The sequence below is a fragment of the Nematostella vectensis genome, chromosome 1 (assembly GCF_932526225.1).
Source record: "Nematostella vectensis chromosome 1, jaNemVect1.1, whole genome shotgun sequence".
In the NCBI taxonomy this organism is placed as follows: Eukaryota; Metazoa; Cnidaria; class Anthozoa; order Actiniaria; family Edwardsiidae; genus Nematostella; species Nematostella vectensis.
This window is the reverse complement of record NC_064034.1, coordinates 13,322,833-13,341,007: the sequence shown is the minus strand read 5'-3', so window position 1 is coordinate 13,341,007 and position 18,175 is coordinate 13,322,833. Positions and strand designations below refer to the sequence as shown.

At 40.2% G+C, this 18,175-nt stretch overlaps 2 protein-coding genes and 1 pseudogene across 3 annotated transcripts; 1 reads left to right on the top strand and 2 right to left on the bottom strand.

The window, feature by feature from the left end:
* Positions 1–1,574: 1,574 nt before the first annotated feature.
* Positions 1,575–2,407, bottom strand: LOC125558629 (annotated as a pseudogene).
* A 93-nt stretch (positions 2,408–2,500) lies between these two features.
* On the bottom strand, positions 2,501–10,356 carry LOC125558540 (trophinin-like). Its single transcript, XM_048720403.1, has 5 exons — positions 10,351–10,356; positions 4,538–4,792; positions 3,778–4,285; positions 3,060–3,344; positions 2,501–2,745 (listed from the first exon to the last, which is right to left on the bottom strand). Exons 1-5 carry the CDS (start codon positions 10,354–10,356, stop codon positions 2,501–2,503), a joined length of 1,299 nt encoding a protein of 432 aa, XP_048576360.1.
* LOC5515921 (lactadherin) lies at positions 4,742–17,968 on the top strand. Of its 2 annotated transcripts, none has more exons than XM_032385659.2 (4): positions 4,742–5,384; positions 13,031–13,429; positions 14,672–14,991; positions 17,310–17,968. In XM_032385659.2, the coding sequence occupies exons 2-4, from the start codon at positions 13,033–13,035 to the stop codon at positions 17,457–17,459; spliced, it is 867 nt and encodes a 288-aa protein (XP_032241550.1). In that variant the 5' UTR covers positions 4,742–5,384; positions 13,031–13,032; the 3' UTR covers positions 17,460–17,968. The 2 variants fall into 2 exon arrangements, with proteins under 2 accessions (XP_032241550.1, XP_032241549.1); XM_032385658.2 differs by lacking the exon at positions 4,742–5,384 and adding an exon at positions 11,437–11,859.
* Positions 17,969–18,175: the final 207 nt, after the last annotated feature.

Here is an 18,175-nt window from a genome sequence, read left to right as displayed (position 1 = left end):
CAACTATTGCTAAAAAAGTGCATCCACGCAGGCTCCGCTTTTAGGCAGTGCCTAAATCTATATATTAAGTAAAATAACTTACTGTCAAAGTTGGGTGGGAGCTTGATATGCTTGACCTCTAGTCGCAAAGGCTCTTCCCCTCTCAAAAATGGTCAAACGCGAAAGGCCAAAGCCACATTCCTTTCAATCCCTGTGAACACAAACAAAAATAACTTTCATTAGAGCGGTTTTTCAGATGACTATTTTATTGCTCCTAAGGTTTTATTCTAAACCCTCCCATTGCTATTATCCATCTCCCCAAAAAAAAGTAGGAACAATTCCTCCAGCCTGATTTGTTTTTATTTTTATGTTGGTTGTTAGGTTGAATGGTGAAGAGCAATGCTGTTTTCTATTTAATCATTTTGAAAATATAACTTCAATACCCAAAAATAATTATTATAATCAAATGATCACGTTTGGGCAATTTCACATGAGGACTTTGGGATATTAGAATTCAAAATAACATCTATTATTAAACTTTACAAAAATAACAAAACATATTTGCAACTAACATAGGGTTAAAATGTTTTGCACCATTCTAGACTGAAACCCAAAATGCAATTAACTGCATTTTGTAAGGAAAATATCCACTCAAAAATAATACATTCTAAACTTTACTGATAAAATAGTATAATTAGGTACAGTATTTGCACAAATATTTTTTTATTGTTTTTTATTTTTTGTTTTCTTTAATTTAATGTAGACATTACGTTGCCAAATGTTCAAGCAAATCAATTTTTTTCTAATGAAAGGAAACATTTCAAAGATATGGTAGATTATCTTTTAGAAAGTCCTGAGTTATACGAATACGAATACGGTAATGCATTTAGAAATAACAAAAGTTATAAAAATACATAAATGTATTACCAAAAATGTCTTCTTAAAAATATGCGAAGCTCAGTCTGGCCAGAAAAAAAATTTTCTATCAATGAGCCTAAAATACTTATTTCAAAATATGGCTGATTTCAAGAAATTTCTATTTCACGGCCTGGGGTGAATCTTATTCGGAGCTCCTTTTAAAAGAGAAATATTTAATTAAGAAATGTTCTTCTCATCCTCATTAACTACTCAGCAGGACGCCAGCCAACCAAATTACTTAAATTTGGTCACATGATGATACAGTGTCTAAAAGACGGGGAGGGAATTGAATTTAGCAGGGAAGAGCTGGGGGTGAAGTACAAGGACTGGAACAAAATTAATTTTGTTCCAGTCCTCGGACTTAATTCACTACTCACAAACAGCACTTTATTTTGGCCTCACCTTAATCATTGATCAAGTTACAATAGGTAGGTTATAGAAACTACAACTAGAAGTAATTAATAGTAACATTGCAGCTGCCACTTATGTTTACAGGGCCATTGGGTGCATCATTCAAACGGCGCTTACGCCCTTGGAACTCTTGCTCAACAACATAATCATTCATTAGAGACTCTATGTCATTTAAATCAAAACTTGGCATGCATTCATCGTTATCACAAATGAATTGTTCAGACTCATTTCGCATTTCACCTCAGCGTTTGCTTTTACAGGAGGATTCAAAGATTTGAAGCTTTAAGCTTCTTTTCTTTGCTTGTCCTCTCATATTGCAATAAAGCATTGCTAACATGGCCACTTCGAGACCTCATAAGCTTCTCTTCTACATTGCCATTAAACAGATTGGTAACGCATGTTACGCGAAGAGAATGGCTTGTTTTCCTATTTGTTCCAATGGCCTCACACAAACCCGGAAGAATAGCATTGACACTGTGTATTCCTACTACGCAGTTTTTGTACTGAAATTTGTTGTCAAATGGCTTGAAATAGAAAGCTTTTTCTTTTACGGTCAAATTAGCTACTAACTGAAAATAGCGCTGATACATTTTAACCAAACAACATTCGTGGTCTACTTTTCCGAGTTCGTGACAAACATGTTTGACTGTGCGCGCCTTTTTCTTCAAATCTACCATGCCAATCGTGAAAGGTTTTCGAGCTGTTTTCGTTGTATACAATAGTATTTCCGTCCACTATGTTAATATCACCTAACTTCTATTTCCTGTGCTCTTGTGCACGGATTCCAAAAAGTTTGCCGTTATAAAAATATATGGTATTTATTAAAGCTCTAGCAGTCTTATTACCTTACACTCCGGACTGCCACATTCGTTCTTCTTCCGTGTCACTGCTCCCTTCTCGGGTTTTTGATTTGTTATTCCCGCCACATGAACATTTTTCATCTCGGCATCTAAGATGCGCCTTAGGCCTGCTTAGCTGGAATCTATTGCTTTTTGACAGCATTTAAAAAAACATGGACTGGCTAGAAAATAGCTTGATAAATGTATTCCATTACACAGTTAGTTGCGAGACTAACAGGGTGCTGACCAAATCTGGACATCATGTCGCTGTACCTACAGGGGTATGTCAGCCTCTTTAGCAGCATACAGAGGGCCTCCATTCCACTGATAACACTTCTTTGCTCCAAAACAAACTAGTCCGGTATCCTCAAAACTTCTGCCAGAGTAGGTATATCATTTTTTCTGAACCGAAACTCAGCCAAACACTCGTCGTTTTGCATTGCGTCCAGATCGAAAAGTGGATATTGATCGTAAGGCAAATCCAAGTTTGTTGACTTGTTAAAATCGTACAAAAGAACAAACTCATCGTCTGAAATTATCTTGTCGTCATGAGCCAGAAGTAAATGCTTCCTAGCTGCCTTCAGAGACATGCCCTTGCCTTAACTTCCAGAATATGGAGTTTAAGCTTATAACTTAATTTCTGTGTATTTTTATATTCCATGAATTTTTCTGCCCATTTCTTCCTGTAACTTCTGCCTTTCTATTCCACGAATCACAGCGTATTCTTCCTAATGGTTTCGCTTTATATCCCGCTAAGTTTGGGCTCTATACTCCTCGAATTTCCGGATTTTTCTTTTACTATGTATCTTTGAGCAACGTATCAAACTTTGTTTATTACGGAGGCCCATAAGGGACATAGCCTATAACTTATTAATTTCCATAGAGTGGAGAGCGCGCCAGTGAAGTATACACCAGAGGAGAGCGCGCCAGTGAAGTATACACCAGTGGAGAGCGCCTCAGTGAAGTATACACCAGTGGAGAGAGCGCCAGTGAAGTATACACCAGTGAAGAGCGCGCCAGTGAAGTATACACCAGTGGAGAGCGCGCCAGTGAAGTATACACCAGCGGAGAGCGCGCCAGTGAAGTATACACCAGTGGAGAGCGTGCCAGTGAAGCATACACCAGTGGAGAGCGCGCCAGTGAAGTATACCCCAATGGAGAGCGCGCCAGTGAAGTAAACACCAGTAGAGAGCGCGCCTGTGAAGTATACACCAGTAGAGAGCAAGCCAGTGAAGTATACACCAGTGCAGAGCGCGCTAGTGAAGTATACACCAGTGGAGAGCGCGCCAGTGAAGTATACACCAGTGGAGAGCGCGCCAGTGAAGTATACACCAGTGGAGAGCGCGCCAGTGAAGCATACACCAGTGCAGAGCGTGCCAGTGAAGTATACACCAGTGCAGAGCGCGCCAGTAAAGTATACACCAGTGGAGAGCGCGCCAGTGAAGTATACACCAGTGGAGAGCGCGCCAGTGAAGCATACACCAGTGCAGAGCATGCCAGTGAAGTATACACCAGTGCAGAGCGCGCCAGCGAAGCATACACCAGTGCAGAGCATGCCAGTGAAGTATACACCAGTGCAGAGCGCGCCAGCGAAGTATAGACCAGTGGAGAGCGCGCCAGTAAAGTATACACCAGTGGAGAGAGAGCGCGCCAGTGAAGTATACACCAGTGGAGAGCGCGCCAGTGAAGCATAGACCAGTGCAGAGCGCGCCAGTGAAGCATACACCAGTGCAGAGCGCGCCAGTGAAGCATACACCAGTGCAGAGCGCGCCAGTGAAGCATACACCAGTGGAGAGCGCGCCAGTGAAGTATACACCAGTGGAGAGCGCGCTAGTGAAGCATACACCAGTAGAGAGCGCGCCAGTGAAGCATACACCAGTGGAGAGCGCGCCAGTGAAGTATACACCAGTGGAGAGCGCGCCAGTGAAGTATACACCAGTGGAGAGCGCGCCAGTGAAGTATACACCAGTGGAGAGCGCGCCAGTGAAGTATACACCAGTGGAGAGCGCGCCAGTGAAGTATACACCAGTGGAGAGCGCGCCAGTGAAGTATACACCAGTGGAGAGCGCGCCAGTGAAGTATACACCAGTGGAGAGAGAGCGCGCCAGTGAAGTATACACCAGTGGAGAGAGAGCGCGCTAGTGAAGTAGTGAAGTATACACCAGTGGAGAGAGAGCGCGCCAGTGAAGTATACACCAGTGGAGAGCGCGCCAGTGAAGCATAGACCAGTGCAGAGCGCGCTAGTGAAGCATACACCAGTGGAGAGAGAGCGCGCTAGTGAAGTAGTGAAGTATACACCAGTGGAGAGAGAGCGCGCCAGTGAAGTATACACCAGTGGAGAGCGCGCCAGTGAAGCATAGACCAGTGCAGAGCGCGCTAGTGAAGCATACACCAGTGCAGAGCGCGCCAGTGAAGTATACACCAGTGGAGAGCGCGCCAGTGAAGCATACACCAGTGGAGAGCACGCCAGTGAAGTATACACCAGTGGAGAGCGCGCCAGTGAAGTATACACCAGTGGAGAGCGCGCCAGTGAAGTATACACCAGTGGAGAGCGCGCCAGTGAAGTATACACCAGTGGAGAGCGCGCCAGTGAAGCATACACCAGTGCAGAGCGCGCCAGCCAATATATGAATAATATGTTCTCGCTAGTTCTGGAGATTTCAGGACTGCTTGAATCAGTATAGTTTATAATCTTCCGTTTCGTTAGAATAATAATATAAATGATATAATAGACTTTGCTTTGAAAGTTGTTAATTATTAACCGTAAAATGACTTTGATTTGTTAAGTGTGTTTCGAAAACTTTTTTTACAAGAACAACTCGGCTTTCAGCCCATCAGAACAAAAATAAATAGCGCTACCAATTGACTAAAGTGAACATTAAAATCGGCATAGTATCTACAATAGTTACCTCAATGTTACAATGCCAGTGTCTTGTTAATTAACTTGTTAAGTTAATGTTCTTTGTTAATGTGACGTGCAGCAAATCGCCAGTGGTGATAACCCCGATGCCTTCCAATCTCGCCCAATAAACCTTAAGAGTGGAAATGCAAACAAGTTTTGGCCCGATAAATAATGGAGGGTACGGTACTGCGCGAGGGTTAAACAGGAAGGTGCAGCGGCGCATCCCAGGGGTGCAATCAGTGCGCGAGGTAGAGAGGCGTCAAAACCTGCAATAATACAGTCCGTTCTAGCTCTTCGACTAGGGACAAGGAGTGCGGGAGTGTGTGCGTTTGGAGGTAGGGTAACATATTACGTACTGAAATTGAAATCATATTTATTTTTCATTTAGGGAGCTTTTGATCTTGAGCAAGAAAAAGCAATAAGTTTCTCCAGTTTTGAAATCTGATTTTGTTTATCGTTTTGATCTCTTTTTTGTACAATTTCAACAAGTTAAAACACTTTCTGAAAAGTCATGTTTATTTTTTGGCATTGTGTGGATGAGACGTAGACCTAGACTAGGACATGTCGGAAACGAACTATTTACTTTTATTTTAAAGCGATACGGCGAATTACTTGTTCACCGATTTTCTCTGGTAAAAAGTAGAACTATAGCGTATATTTCCCCTGAAGGCGATGTTCCTGCTAGACCCTATACAAAGGGGGCATCATTTGCAATTCTCGGATGTTTTGGCTTGTATGTGCTACTTGTATGTGCTACGAGTATATTCTCGGGCGAGTATCAGATCTAAATGCAGACTTTCCGTGCACAACTCGGCAAAGTCTTGATCTTTCTCCCGGCAGATTAGCATATTCAATACCACTGAAAGCCATCACACCATGAGCTTCGCCTTTTACACCACATGCTAATTGCTCTCATTATGCCTCACCTTTTGATTGGCTGCGTAACGACCTACTCTTAAATATACAAACTTTTTTCGTCGTTCACCAAGCGATACTAACTATTGCTTATAAACGAGTTGATTCTTTTATATATGAATCGCTTTTAAGTTCATTGCAATCGCCTGGGAGCCAGCATTCATGGCATGGAAAGTCGTTAAAAGACGTTAGTAGGTCTTGAATCCGAGTTAAGTTTGCCCCACTCGTAGAAGAGTTGACTACTTCATTAGGCGTCTTTCGGAATGAGTGTCAGATGGTTTTTTATAAGTCTTTTCACCCCAAAGCCAAACAAATCAATTCCAGGTCATACAGACCCAGAATAGCAGTGTAAACAATTTTGGAATCAATTTGGTTTCAGAAAAGACAGCATTTAGGAGAGCTGTGGTGATTCATTAGAAAATTATTTTTTCATCCAGGCAAAGCCAAACAAGAAAAAATCATCATGAATCCACCTTTGCTTGCAAATATCCATAAGCAAAGCACTCAATTATGCCCCAAAAGACTTCATGATGTCCTGAGACACTCTCCTAATATCCTCATAGCTGTATTTTTGATGAAAAATACAAGCAACCATCAACTTATGCTGGCTTCAGCACAACGACGAGGGATTAAAAGTGGGGACCTCAAAGCACTGTTGGAAAGCTTGGATACCGCTGACTAGGTGCAGCTGTATTTTACTTTGACGGGCTGTATAAAACTCAGAATAGGGGGGGAGGTTTCTGTTTTCAGTCTGTTTTTTTCGTAAATTCAGCTAAAAAAAAAAGCCAGGAGTCAATGGGTTAATCCACCACCCCTAGATTTTAATCAAAATAACTAGGCCTTTTTAGACTTGTGCTGTGAGATACACCAGTGGACTGGATCACATATATGCCATTTCTAGCAAGTGAATATCTTTAACCTAGAAAATAGAATTTTTTTTTACTTGTACCTGACTGGACTCATTGATAGGGATGATATGCATAGCTTTTTTAGAAAAAAATGCCCAAGAAAACATCAGATTCAGGCAAGGTTTTGTGATAAGATTACTTTGACGGTGAATATACAGGAAAAAGTGGGTTGACACTGCTGCTTTGAATTTATAAAGGCAAATACTTTATAGAATTTTGGCTCCCTGTGGTTTCCCCAATGGTTTTAACAGAAAAAATTATCTGTTAGAATATCAGCCATAACTAAATGGAGGCTTGTTTGTCTATCAAGCAGAATTTGCTTACACTGTTGTATGCACCTAAGCTTGCGAAAAAGGCATTGTTCTCAGGCAGTGAGGCAAGCATTTTTTTAGGGTGTGTTGGTAAACACATTGACCCCTCAACCGGCCTGTACCGGCTTTGGGAAGTACCCACAACCCAAAAAATTCATAAATGCAAAATAAACACAACAAGATGAAGATACTTAGGCATCAGTCTAAGGATAAATGGTCTTGCAGATATGCATCCAACCAAGGTGTTGGCATCTACTCTTAAGCCAAATAATAGCTCAGGTTCTTTGACAAATCTCAAATCGAACAAGGAGAGAAAAGCAGAATCACCCCTCTCAATAAAACGCTCAAAATACCACACAAGGGAAAGAGAACAGCAAACACAGCTCAAGACACAAATAGAATAGGGGGGAGGTATCTGTTTTCAGTCTGTTTTTTGTAAATTCAGCTCAAAAAAGCCAGGAGTCAATGGGTTAAAATGGTACATTAAAACTTCAGTATTGCATCTTATCTAAAATTGTGTCTGACACTATATTCCATCTTTGAAATCTTGTTTCATCCATTGTTCTTCGCAAGGACAAAGCTTGTCAGAATGTAGCTTTACAAATGTACATTAAGGGGACTTTTATTAAGGGAAGGGTTTTTTAGGGCAAGATACTTAAACTTTATAACACTAGCCACAACCTTGTTCTTTTTCAATAATAGAATTCTGTTCACATATCTTGGATAGCAAAGACATGGCCTCTTTAGAGGCCTGTGGTGGTGAAAGGGTTAAGATAATGGGAAAGGGGAAATGTCAAGAAATGCTCAATCAAATTATTTTCATTACTGTTATATTTTTTTCACCGAGCCTTTCAAGTTGAGTCAATTCACTTTATATCTCCTCTCCCGTCGATTATTTTTTAGTCAATTGATATTCTTTGCTTCCTCTCTACCCCAAACATAGATCAGGAAAGGGTTTGGTTTGAAATTAGAAGTTAGCATTTTCAATCTGTTTTTTTTTCTTCATTGCATTCATTTGGGAGTAGGCCACCAACAACAAGGCCACTATATGGTAAAGGGGGGTGCACCAATATGTAATGCATGAAAGGAGATATATTTTTGGATTTTAATTTCCAGACATTTTTCTGAATATTCGGTCCAATAAAGGAGAGAATCGCCACTAAATAAATACATAAAAATTACAGTATGGCATCTAAACAGTCTAAATATATTATTTTGAATCTTCGGAATGCTGTTACATCCATGACATTTTCTGCACACGGGCAAAGCTTGAGGGAGTGTTGTTTTGATTAAAAAAAAATATTCATAATGGAACTTCTATGATGGGACATAAGAATTTACCATTAGACTCTTGACAACTTTGACAGCCACATCCACACCAGGAATTGTGTTTGTTAACTTTGATTTACTGCATAATTTAAATTATTGAATAAGGCCTGGATCCATTTGGTTGGTACAATAAATAAATCTCAGTAGAGAGCAGGATCCTATATCTCCCAATAATACCTTTGATCAGTCAACACAAAAGGTGTTCAATGCTGGCTCCGCTTTTAGGCAGTGCCTAAATCTATATATTACCCAAAAGTCTTTGCGCACTTCCTAATCTCAAGCTTCGATTGCCGCCATCTTGAATATTGTAATCTCATCCGAGAATCGTTTGTGCTTGTGCAGTCAAAAAGTCAGTCAAAAGACTGGCTATTTTATTAATGCAAATGGAATCAAGGTTTTGCTATCTATAATGCCATTGATGAAAGTCGTACTCATTTTGGCATTTTAACCCCGTATCTCGTCGTGGAAAGATTTGCGATTCCACACGAGACGGGGCAGACTTGATTCTCCCAACCATTGTACTGTAGTCAGATACATATAGACTGCTCAAGGCCTAAGTTAAATTGCTCTGGGCGCTTAGGAATGAACTAGTGGTAATCTTAACCTTAATGCCTATGCCTATTTACTTTGTCTACTCGAACCCTGAGGTTTGGATCCATTCTTAAAATTTATAAACATTTTGTCCTCCACAGTTCTTTGTTGTTAATAAGTAAGAAGTAAGTAAATAACGCATGCCTTTCTTTGATTTTTTTTCTTTTTTTTTCTTATTTAATGTTATTATGTTTTTATAAAATATTTGAAATAAAAAACTAGAGGATTGTGTTGTGTTGGTGGGGCTTAGTGTTTACATGTTATATATTCTAAATTTAGCATAAATTTAGCTAAATTTAGCAAACAATATGAATGCATAAATAGATCTTTAATGTTTACCTTGCACATAAATGAAATAATAAATGCCATAAAAATGAAAACAATTATACAGTACTGATGTTACAACATGGTTATTTTTAGTTGTAACAGAATATTTAACCCTAATATAGACAGCCCATTGTGGGTGATCAAAGCACTTTCAAGATATAGTAATAACATTAAAGAAAAAAAACATTTAAAATTTAGTTTCTGAATTCTATTACAGCTCCAGCTCTGCTGTGACTTTGTTCTCTATGCTAGCTTATGCCCTCTGCTCCCCTAAAAAAAATAGCATTTGGTGTTTGACAACTAGGATAATATATCAATGATGACAGTAGACTCTTCATGAAATATATCCTGATTTATTCCAGGGTTTCTATATAGCCCTCTCATTTGACACCAAAATATTTCTATCTAAACAATATGATAGCATAGGGTTCTTGTTGTTTACTTTGCACTTACAAGTGAAAAAATAAAAACCATAAAGAATGGAATTAATTATATTGTTTATAAAGATGACTCTGGTTATAACAGCCATACTCCTAACAGATAGAACACTGAGGTCCCCTCTCCCTTCTTACCCCAATAAGTGTTATAATATGGCATTTACACATTTTTACATATGCGTTTATCGTAATTAAATGTGTTTTTCTAATGGTAGAAAAAAGAAGGCTCAAGGAAATTCCAAATGCACATGCAATCTATAAGACTCATTTTTTCGACACATGATAGGAGCAAAATGACAAAAAGCTGTCACAATTACTGGAAAGAGCTCTCCGAATTTAGTAAATGCGACTTTCCGGGTTTATCGGTACTTTTGGGAAACGACCCCCTGAGCATACTCACAGTAGATCAACTCAAATTTTTATCTTTGGTGATTTTATTTCCGTAGAGAAGCCCCAAAACACCTCTTCATCGCCTGTAATTACCTCCATTTCATTACCCAAATGTCATTTGCAGGATTCGAGTTTGGTGCGTGACACTAGCGAGACAGATTCGGTAGCATAACAAAGCGAAATGTTAGGACATTTGATCCCTACATTGTTTTTGTGTAACGTCTTATTCGTCGGCAACTACATTTTATGAAACTTTAGTTCTACTAAAAAGTTTGGGAAGCCTGTGTTACGCTAACTAAACAGTGGGTTAGCGAGTTTACCCACCTCGCGAGCAGGGTTAGATTTTACCTCCAAACTGACCCAGAGTTAGCGCGAACCAGCGTCATATCTCCCTTCACTACATAACCCGTAACATTTCTTCGATTTTTACCCCAATAACAGAACAAGTTTTTTCTAGAATGTTTGAAACCCCCTGTAATTTCTTATAACTAACCTTTCTAATAACTTTCGTTGACCCAGGGCCTACAGCTTTGGGGACGAGAAAGCCGCAAAAACAAAGCGCTAGACTAATTATGGAGAAAGACCAAATGGTGGGTTATATTGGCTGAGTTCCAAATGCCGAAGCCTCTGTCGCATTTATTTTTTTCAGATCCGCACGATTTTTTTCTCACTCATTGAAAATTTGAGAAAAGAACCTTCCCCGAATTACCATCACCTGAAAGTGGCAAAATAAGGTGTTTGTATGTAAAAGCAAGGTTTTGACTCCTTAAATTTCGGCGCTCAAAGGATCCTATAACCGCTTCTCTTTGTATTGTGGGATCTTTAGAACACACGATTCAAACGTTTTCCGGTCTCAAATCGACCAAAAATTGTATTTTCGTTTGAGGTTTGCGTGGTAACCAACGTATGTTCACCCGTTACCCCATAAATGTCGCGTCTAAAATACTTATCTAGCACCTGCACCCTCATATTCCATGTATGCGGTCCCTACTGAGCTTCATCATAGCCCTCCCCATATAGAATCTTTTTAGGAACATACAGGCACATTACGTTATGTTGCCTAGCTCTTACATATGGAAAGTGATTCATGTATGACAGAATCTTTGAATATGTTTCAATTACATATGATTTATGTAATTGTCGAATTTAATGAGCAAGATATCAGACGTGCATGTAAATTTGATTGCTCGGGGCCAAATAATCCTTTTGTAATATTTGTAACTTTCCTGACAAAAATCTCTGCCCCCTATAACCTTTATTCTCATTTTGATGGGAAAGGGCTTACGATTTCTTTATGTAGAGCATGTCGATTATTTGATCATTTATGATGTGACTAGCGTAAAAAGCACTTAACTTGTAAATCAACGGTAAATTTGACATCAAGTTTAAAACATTGCGATACCGTAATAGTTTTGGCACTGCTTCAAAACTTTTAATGAAAGGGGGCCAGACGAGCAAGACAACGGTATACTCCTCTTTTGGCTCTTTGTCAATTAGTTCTATGGAACAGGCAAACGAGCCCCGTCTCTAGTAAATAACAAATCGTACATGGCCATTGCGTAGCTTCGGTCTCTATCGAAAAGAACTCACCAAGGTGTTAAGGTATGTGTTATGAAGGTTAAGTATTTCAAACTATAGATAGCGTTTTAGAAAACTGAGAAAAATGAGAGTTGACGGAGTTCAGGGACAATGATTACACCTGAAAAAAAAATTAAGTGTTTTGGAGAACCTTGTACTGTGATTAACAACAAAAACATTCATATCTCGTGAAAGAAAGGTTGCATAACAACCAAACTTGGTAGGTGTCATGTATTTGTCAAGGGTGGTGCCAAGAAACGGCACATGGAAAGTACGGCGTTTGTCCTAGGCCTTAAGTCCTGTGCAAACTGCGCCAGCACCACAGGCTTCCCACCCGCGTCAGTGAAGGATTTCAAATGACTTATCTATGAGTTATATCTTCATTCTCTAATTCATGGAATAAACTTAGTTGGGATGTAAATGTATTCGTCTGTGCTGGTTTTGCTTCCCTTGAAGCTCAATTTTACGAGTTTAGAGCGATTAGTTTCTCTCTTATTTTGTGTCGATACTAAGCATGATAATGACACAAGGCTGGAAACTTTATTCTGACTACCTCAGTTTCAGCGCGAATTTCTGCCGGATTTTAAGCAGTACGAAAACATTGACAATGGTACAGGATGGGAGAGGGATGGAACTATCCCCGAATCGAGTTTTTAAGCAATCTGCCTAAAAACCTGCGAGAAATGATTTTTCGGACGTCAATTTTAGCTTTGATCACAAAACTTGTAAACAATAATACCTGGGGTGAAACAAACATGACCCGTCAATCAAAATACGTGACGTCATCAATCACGTAACCTGGGAGGAACATCCTAATACCATTAAGGCAATAAGCGCTTTGATCACCAAACTTGTAAACAAAAATACTTGGGGTGCAACAAACATGACCCGTCCATCGAAATACGTGATGTCATAGATCACGTAACTTGGTAGAAAAACGCGGATATCTCCAAGGCATTTAGCGCTTTGACCACCAAACTTGTAAACAACAATACTTGGGGGGGGGGGGGGGGGGGAGCAACGTTTGATGGTCAGAGCGCTAAATCCTGGAATGTTATGCTAAATCCTGCAATGTTATGTGCCCTGGCCGGAACAATTCGACTGTTACAGCAGCAGTGTTTGCATGGGGTTTTAGGAGAAAAAAGACGGTCGCCAGTCGATATCAACCATTTTCACTGTACTTTTTGTTTGCTAGAAATGAAAACGGATTTCCCCGCATTTCTCCTGGTTTTGTTGGCGTCACTGGGAGCCGCATTGGCAGACTGTAGACGGAAAACAACATCAAGCATTCCCGGCAAGGTCCTTTATCGTCACGTGATCAAATCCCTCCAATGTGATTACAGGCATTGTGTCGCACTATGCAAAAGCATGGCTGATTGCCGCAGTGTGAACATCCACCTAAGCCAGGACAAGTGTGACCTGAGTAACGCAACGCATTTGTCACACCCCCGTGACATGAGAAGTGTGACAGATGGTTGGATTTACCTGTTGTTCTTCACTCATCCGTACTTCTGCAGCTCGCTAGCGTGCTGTGAACGATTCGAAGACTGCAATCAGATCTGCCGAATGGAAGATGACGGAAGTCGACCAAAATGTTAGTATTGCTGTATCTATTTATTAGACATGAAAGGGCGACATAACCATAGGTTTAATTTTAGAACCTGGGACGTCTTATTGTTTCAGTAAAAATGCAATTATATACTACTTAAAATATTTGGCGCCTTTTTAACGCCAACAAAAATATTTCTCTGGGCGCAACTCCTGGCTAATTTTAGAAACCACCACCCCACCACTGCGCGTGAGGATTTGCTCCTTTTATTTTGTCCTACTGGACAAAATGGCGTGTTGTTGTTTTGCCAACTGGTCGTTTGATTTAAATCCCGAATTCAGCTAGTATTGCTATAGAAATGTCTAGAAACAACACCAAAAAAGTACAGCAATATCTCACTCTTTATTTTCTCATTATGAGAAAAGCTTTAATCATCACAAAAATGCATTCCCTCGCTACAAGGATAGTTTATAATGTCCCCCCTCCCCCGAGGGCCTGGTACTCAGGCAATTCTCAATTCACCCAGATATTCACAAAAATCAACATAAACAGTTGTTATATATCTCACAGATTTCGTTTGACCCTAGAAAGCTAATGAATATTGAAAAACTACGAATAGGCAGCAAGTTAAAGCGAAAGCGGTGTTTGAAGCACGAGGTTTTTCGCTATTGAATGAAGTCTCTTTTTTCGCATTTTTTGCACACTTTTTCGAAATCTTGCATGTTTCAAAGTACTGCATTCCGTAAATAAGGAAATTATCTTCGGTTCAAGTCCCTAAACAGCGGCAAACAACAAGATGCAAATACCAAAGCGCGGAAGTAGGGAACTTAAAATCCTCATGCGCAGTGGTGGGGTGGTAGTTACTAAAAATAGCCAGGATAGGAGTCAACATGGCGCGTGGGTAATACCAAAGAGTCCCTCTCTTATCTTATGCTCTCTTGATTCGACGTATGGCTAAGAGTTAAATAAAGTTAATATTTAACTTTATCCATACGAATAATTAGTCGCTACTGAAGTACGCGCTATATTGGGAGGGGAAGGGGTCCGTGGAGAGAAAAACATATAGAAGCAAGCGGCTGGGGGGGATCGGCCACTGGCTTCGATTTCTTTCTCTCTCGCACACGGATCCCTCCCCTTCAGCGCCGCTACTCAGTCTACGAATAATTAGTACTTAGACCATATATCGGTCTTAAAACTGTCAATTGATATTTGCCATCCGCCGTTTGCACTGACAACGTTGTATATTTAGGTAAATAAAACCTCTTTTCCATTTCTCGGGTACTTTAGGCTCTACATGTCAAGCGAATCCTTTAGGAATAGAAGACAGAACAATCAAAGACCCACAGATGTCTGCTTCGTCTGTGTACTTAGGCACCGCAATGCCTGCATACAACGCTCGTCTTAACAATGATAAAGCATGGGCTGCGGGCAACCGCCAGAATCAATTCCTTCAAGTTGATTTTGGCCGTCAAGCAGCAGTTGTCAAAATCGCCACTCAAGGCCACCCCAAATGGGCTTTACAGCAGTGGGTAAGATCATATACTCTCAGCTCAAGTGAGGATGGTCAAGTGTGGAGGGACCACGTAGCAGCAAGTGGGGAAACGGTGGTAAGAAAAATCCGTAGCACTGTCCGTATAACCTATCAGAATAGGCCATTCCAGCTATAAGCTTGCGCGCGCATTTTTAAGCTGGCACCAAACGAAGCGCGCTGCATGACGGTAGTTAAGGTAAGTTTCCATGTCGAGTGCGCGCGCATGCTTAAAGCTGGAATGGCCTATTGCTTCCTTTGATGTTCAAACATATCTGTTCCCTGCTAGCAGAGGCCTCTTTTCTCTGTATTTCGCTGGGCTGGAGTTCGCGAGGAAAAGATACCTCTGCCATGGGTCGAAACTGTTTCTGTTGCGCATGAGTGAGCGTTAATAAGCGACCGACGTGCCAAAACCCGTACCATCGCGCGAAAGCTGTCAATATGCTTTGCATGGGTTTAGTCGGAAATCATGAATAAAACTCCGGTTAGTTCTCCTCTTCGAAAAAAGAAAAACAACTGTTCAATTTCAATCACCTAAAACGTCACTAAAAAGATTGAACAACAAACGCAGCAAAGACGAGTTTCGTCTTGTAATTTCAAGACATCCGGGCAGGCGAGTTTCTTCAATGTAAATATCGCACAGTTGGATTCGAAGAAAATGTTACAAAACTTTTTGGTAAACTTAGATCAGCTATTCCCAGAAGAATATGCAAAACCTGTAAACGGAAGATTGACTCGTTAGTCAAAAGAGAGAAAATTGTGAATGAAGATAAGGCATTGAATGGCTTATTTTATAATTCGTCGCGTGATATTTCTACGGAGGACGCCGTTTCGAATGCGGGCTTATTATCCCGCAGCGGATATACGTTTCATGCATGCGTTAGTCATTGTGGGCTCAAATAGTGGCCAGTAATTAATGAACGGAGCATGCCCTCTGGATCTCGTCCACGATCGTGGACGGCGGTTTGATCAAACGAACTTGCGACCAATGGCAGAGGTATCTTTTCCTCGCGAACTCCAGCCCAGCGAAATACAGAGAAAAGAGGCCTCTGCCAGCAGGGAAACATATCTGTAATATTGAGGTATTTATTTAAACATTCGAAGAAACAAGTAGATCAAGATGTCAATCAAAATACATGGGGAATTAATAAGAATAACCAGAGTAATGGATATGGTTCGAAATTTGGTTGAGTCGAGTACCAGTTTTTGGTGCACTAAAATACAATTTGAAATATACACCTATTCCAAATAAGGTTGCATCGAAAAATCTGTGTCGTAACTCGCAGTGCTTATGGGGATCAAGTAAATATAAAGATACGCGTTAACAAAAACAATGACAGGTTTGGAAGGCTTTAGCATTCTTGTTTATGTGTACCACTGAACGTTCACACGTCGTTCAGAGACTATGGTTTAGCCATTAATCGTAAACCGGGTTACGAGTGTAACCTCTCGAACAATCAGCGCCCTCCATTTGAACCCCCTAAATCATATCAATCGGATATTTTGATTTTTCACATATAAGTACCAGCTTTACTTTGGTTTTTGTTTCAATGTTTTGTGGTATTGCCGTTTCAGAATTTTAACGATTTTACGGCAAGGTATTTTGAATGTCTCGGCAAAAACAGAAAGCGATACCCTCGATCCAATTCCCTTTCGCGCGGTCAATAATGAGCATCTTCATCAAAATGAGCTTCAAATTTCAAAGCTCTGAAGAAAATTCTCATTTCAATTAGCTTCAATTTCCGTTTTCGAATTTTAAAGCTTATCTATATACATTCGTTCCTGTATTAAACCAAAAACAAAATTGCTGTACCGTAATTGCTCTAAGAAGCGCCTTCCCCGAATAAGCGCCTCGCCTATTGCACTTAATAGACTTCGATGACCGAACTTTAGAAGAGAAGTAACGACACTGACAGTCTGGCATATTATTTTGTTATTGAAAACCTCTTTTATTCTGTTCTGGGGGGATTTTATCCACTTTCACGTTGTAAAAAAGACACGTTTTTATATAGAAATGAATACCCTTCTCCTCGAATAAGCGCCTCGCCTTGGAAGTGAAAAACTAATGAATTACCGCGGCGCTTATTTGAGCCCAGTATCCAGCATTTTTTTTTTAAATGGTCCAAACAATTCACCCTGAAAGGGACAATTTACTCCCGACTTCAATCGACTCATTTTCGAGTTACAGCGATTTATTACTGAGTAGATTATGCTTATTCACTCTCCAGCGGTACTGGTTAAATCTTTATTTGATTATTATCGATTTCTATCGATTTCTACCTGGTACTACCAATTCACTCCTGTGAAGTCACGCGTGTGGTGTAATAGCGACTCAATTCCGAGCAGATTTGTTTGGTCCAGTTTTATTATCCCTGAAAATTTGATTTTTCCCCGAAGGTGTTCCAGGGAAACACAAACCCTAACGGCATTGTGACCAACACTGTAAGCCCACCCTTGGAAGGACGCTACGTGAGGATAAACACCAAGAAGTTCAGTAACTTCATAGCGATGAGGATTGAACTGTACGGGTGTTTTACAGTGCAGTGACCAACAGCAGCACGAGGACGTATCCAAAACGTGGTATTCACCTGCATCACGCGAAATTATCCTTTAGATGTAATCAAGAGAGCATAAGATAAGAGAGGGACACTTTGGTATTACCCGCGCGCCATGTCGATTCCGAATCCGGCTATTTTTAGTAACCACCACCGTGAGCATTTTTACTTGTTTGCCGCTATTTTGTGACTGGAAACCGAAAAACCCCACCCTATTTGCACAAATACCATCGAAAATGTCATTCTAGCATCAAGGATACGGGCAGTTGCAGTTTATTAAGGGGATGTAGTACTTCGAGGATTGCAAGATTTCCAAAACAAGACTTCATTCAAAATCAAGAGCGAAAAACCTCGTGCTTCAACCACCGTTTTACTCTAATTTGCTGCTTCTTCGTGGTTTCTCAACATTCATTATCTTCGTAATGGTCAAACGAAATCTGTAAGTTAGACATTAGATATAATATTGATTTTTGTGAATATTCCGGTGAATTGGGAAGGAATCCAAGAAAAATACATTTCATAAAACTATCGTTGTAACGAGGGAATGCATTTTTGTGATGATCAAAGCCAGCAAGCTGAAGTATCTGAGCTTTTGTAAAAGTGAGAAAATAAAGAGGGAGATATTACTGTATTTCTTTGATGTTTTTATTATTATATGTTATATTATTATGTTGTTATTATACAAACTGGTGTCGGGATTTGAATCAA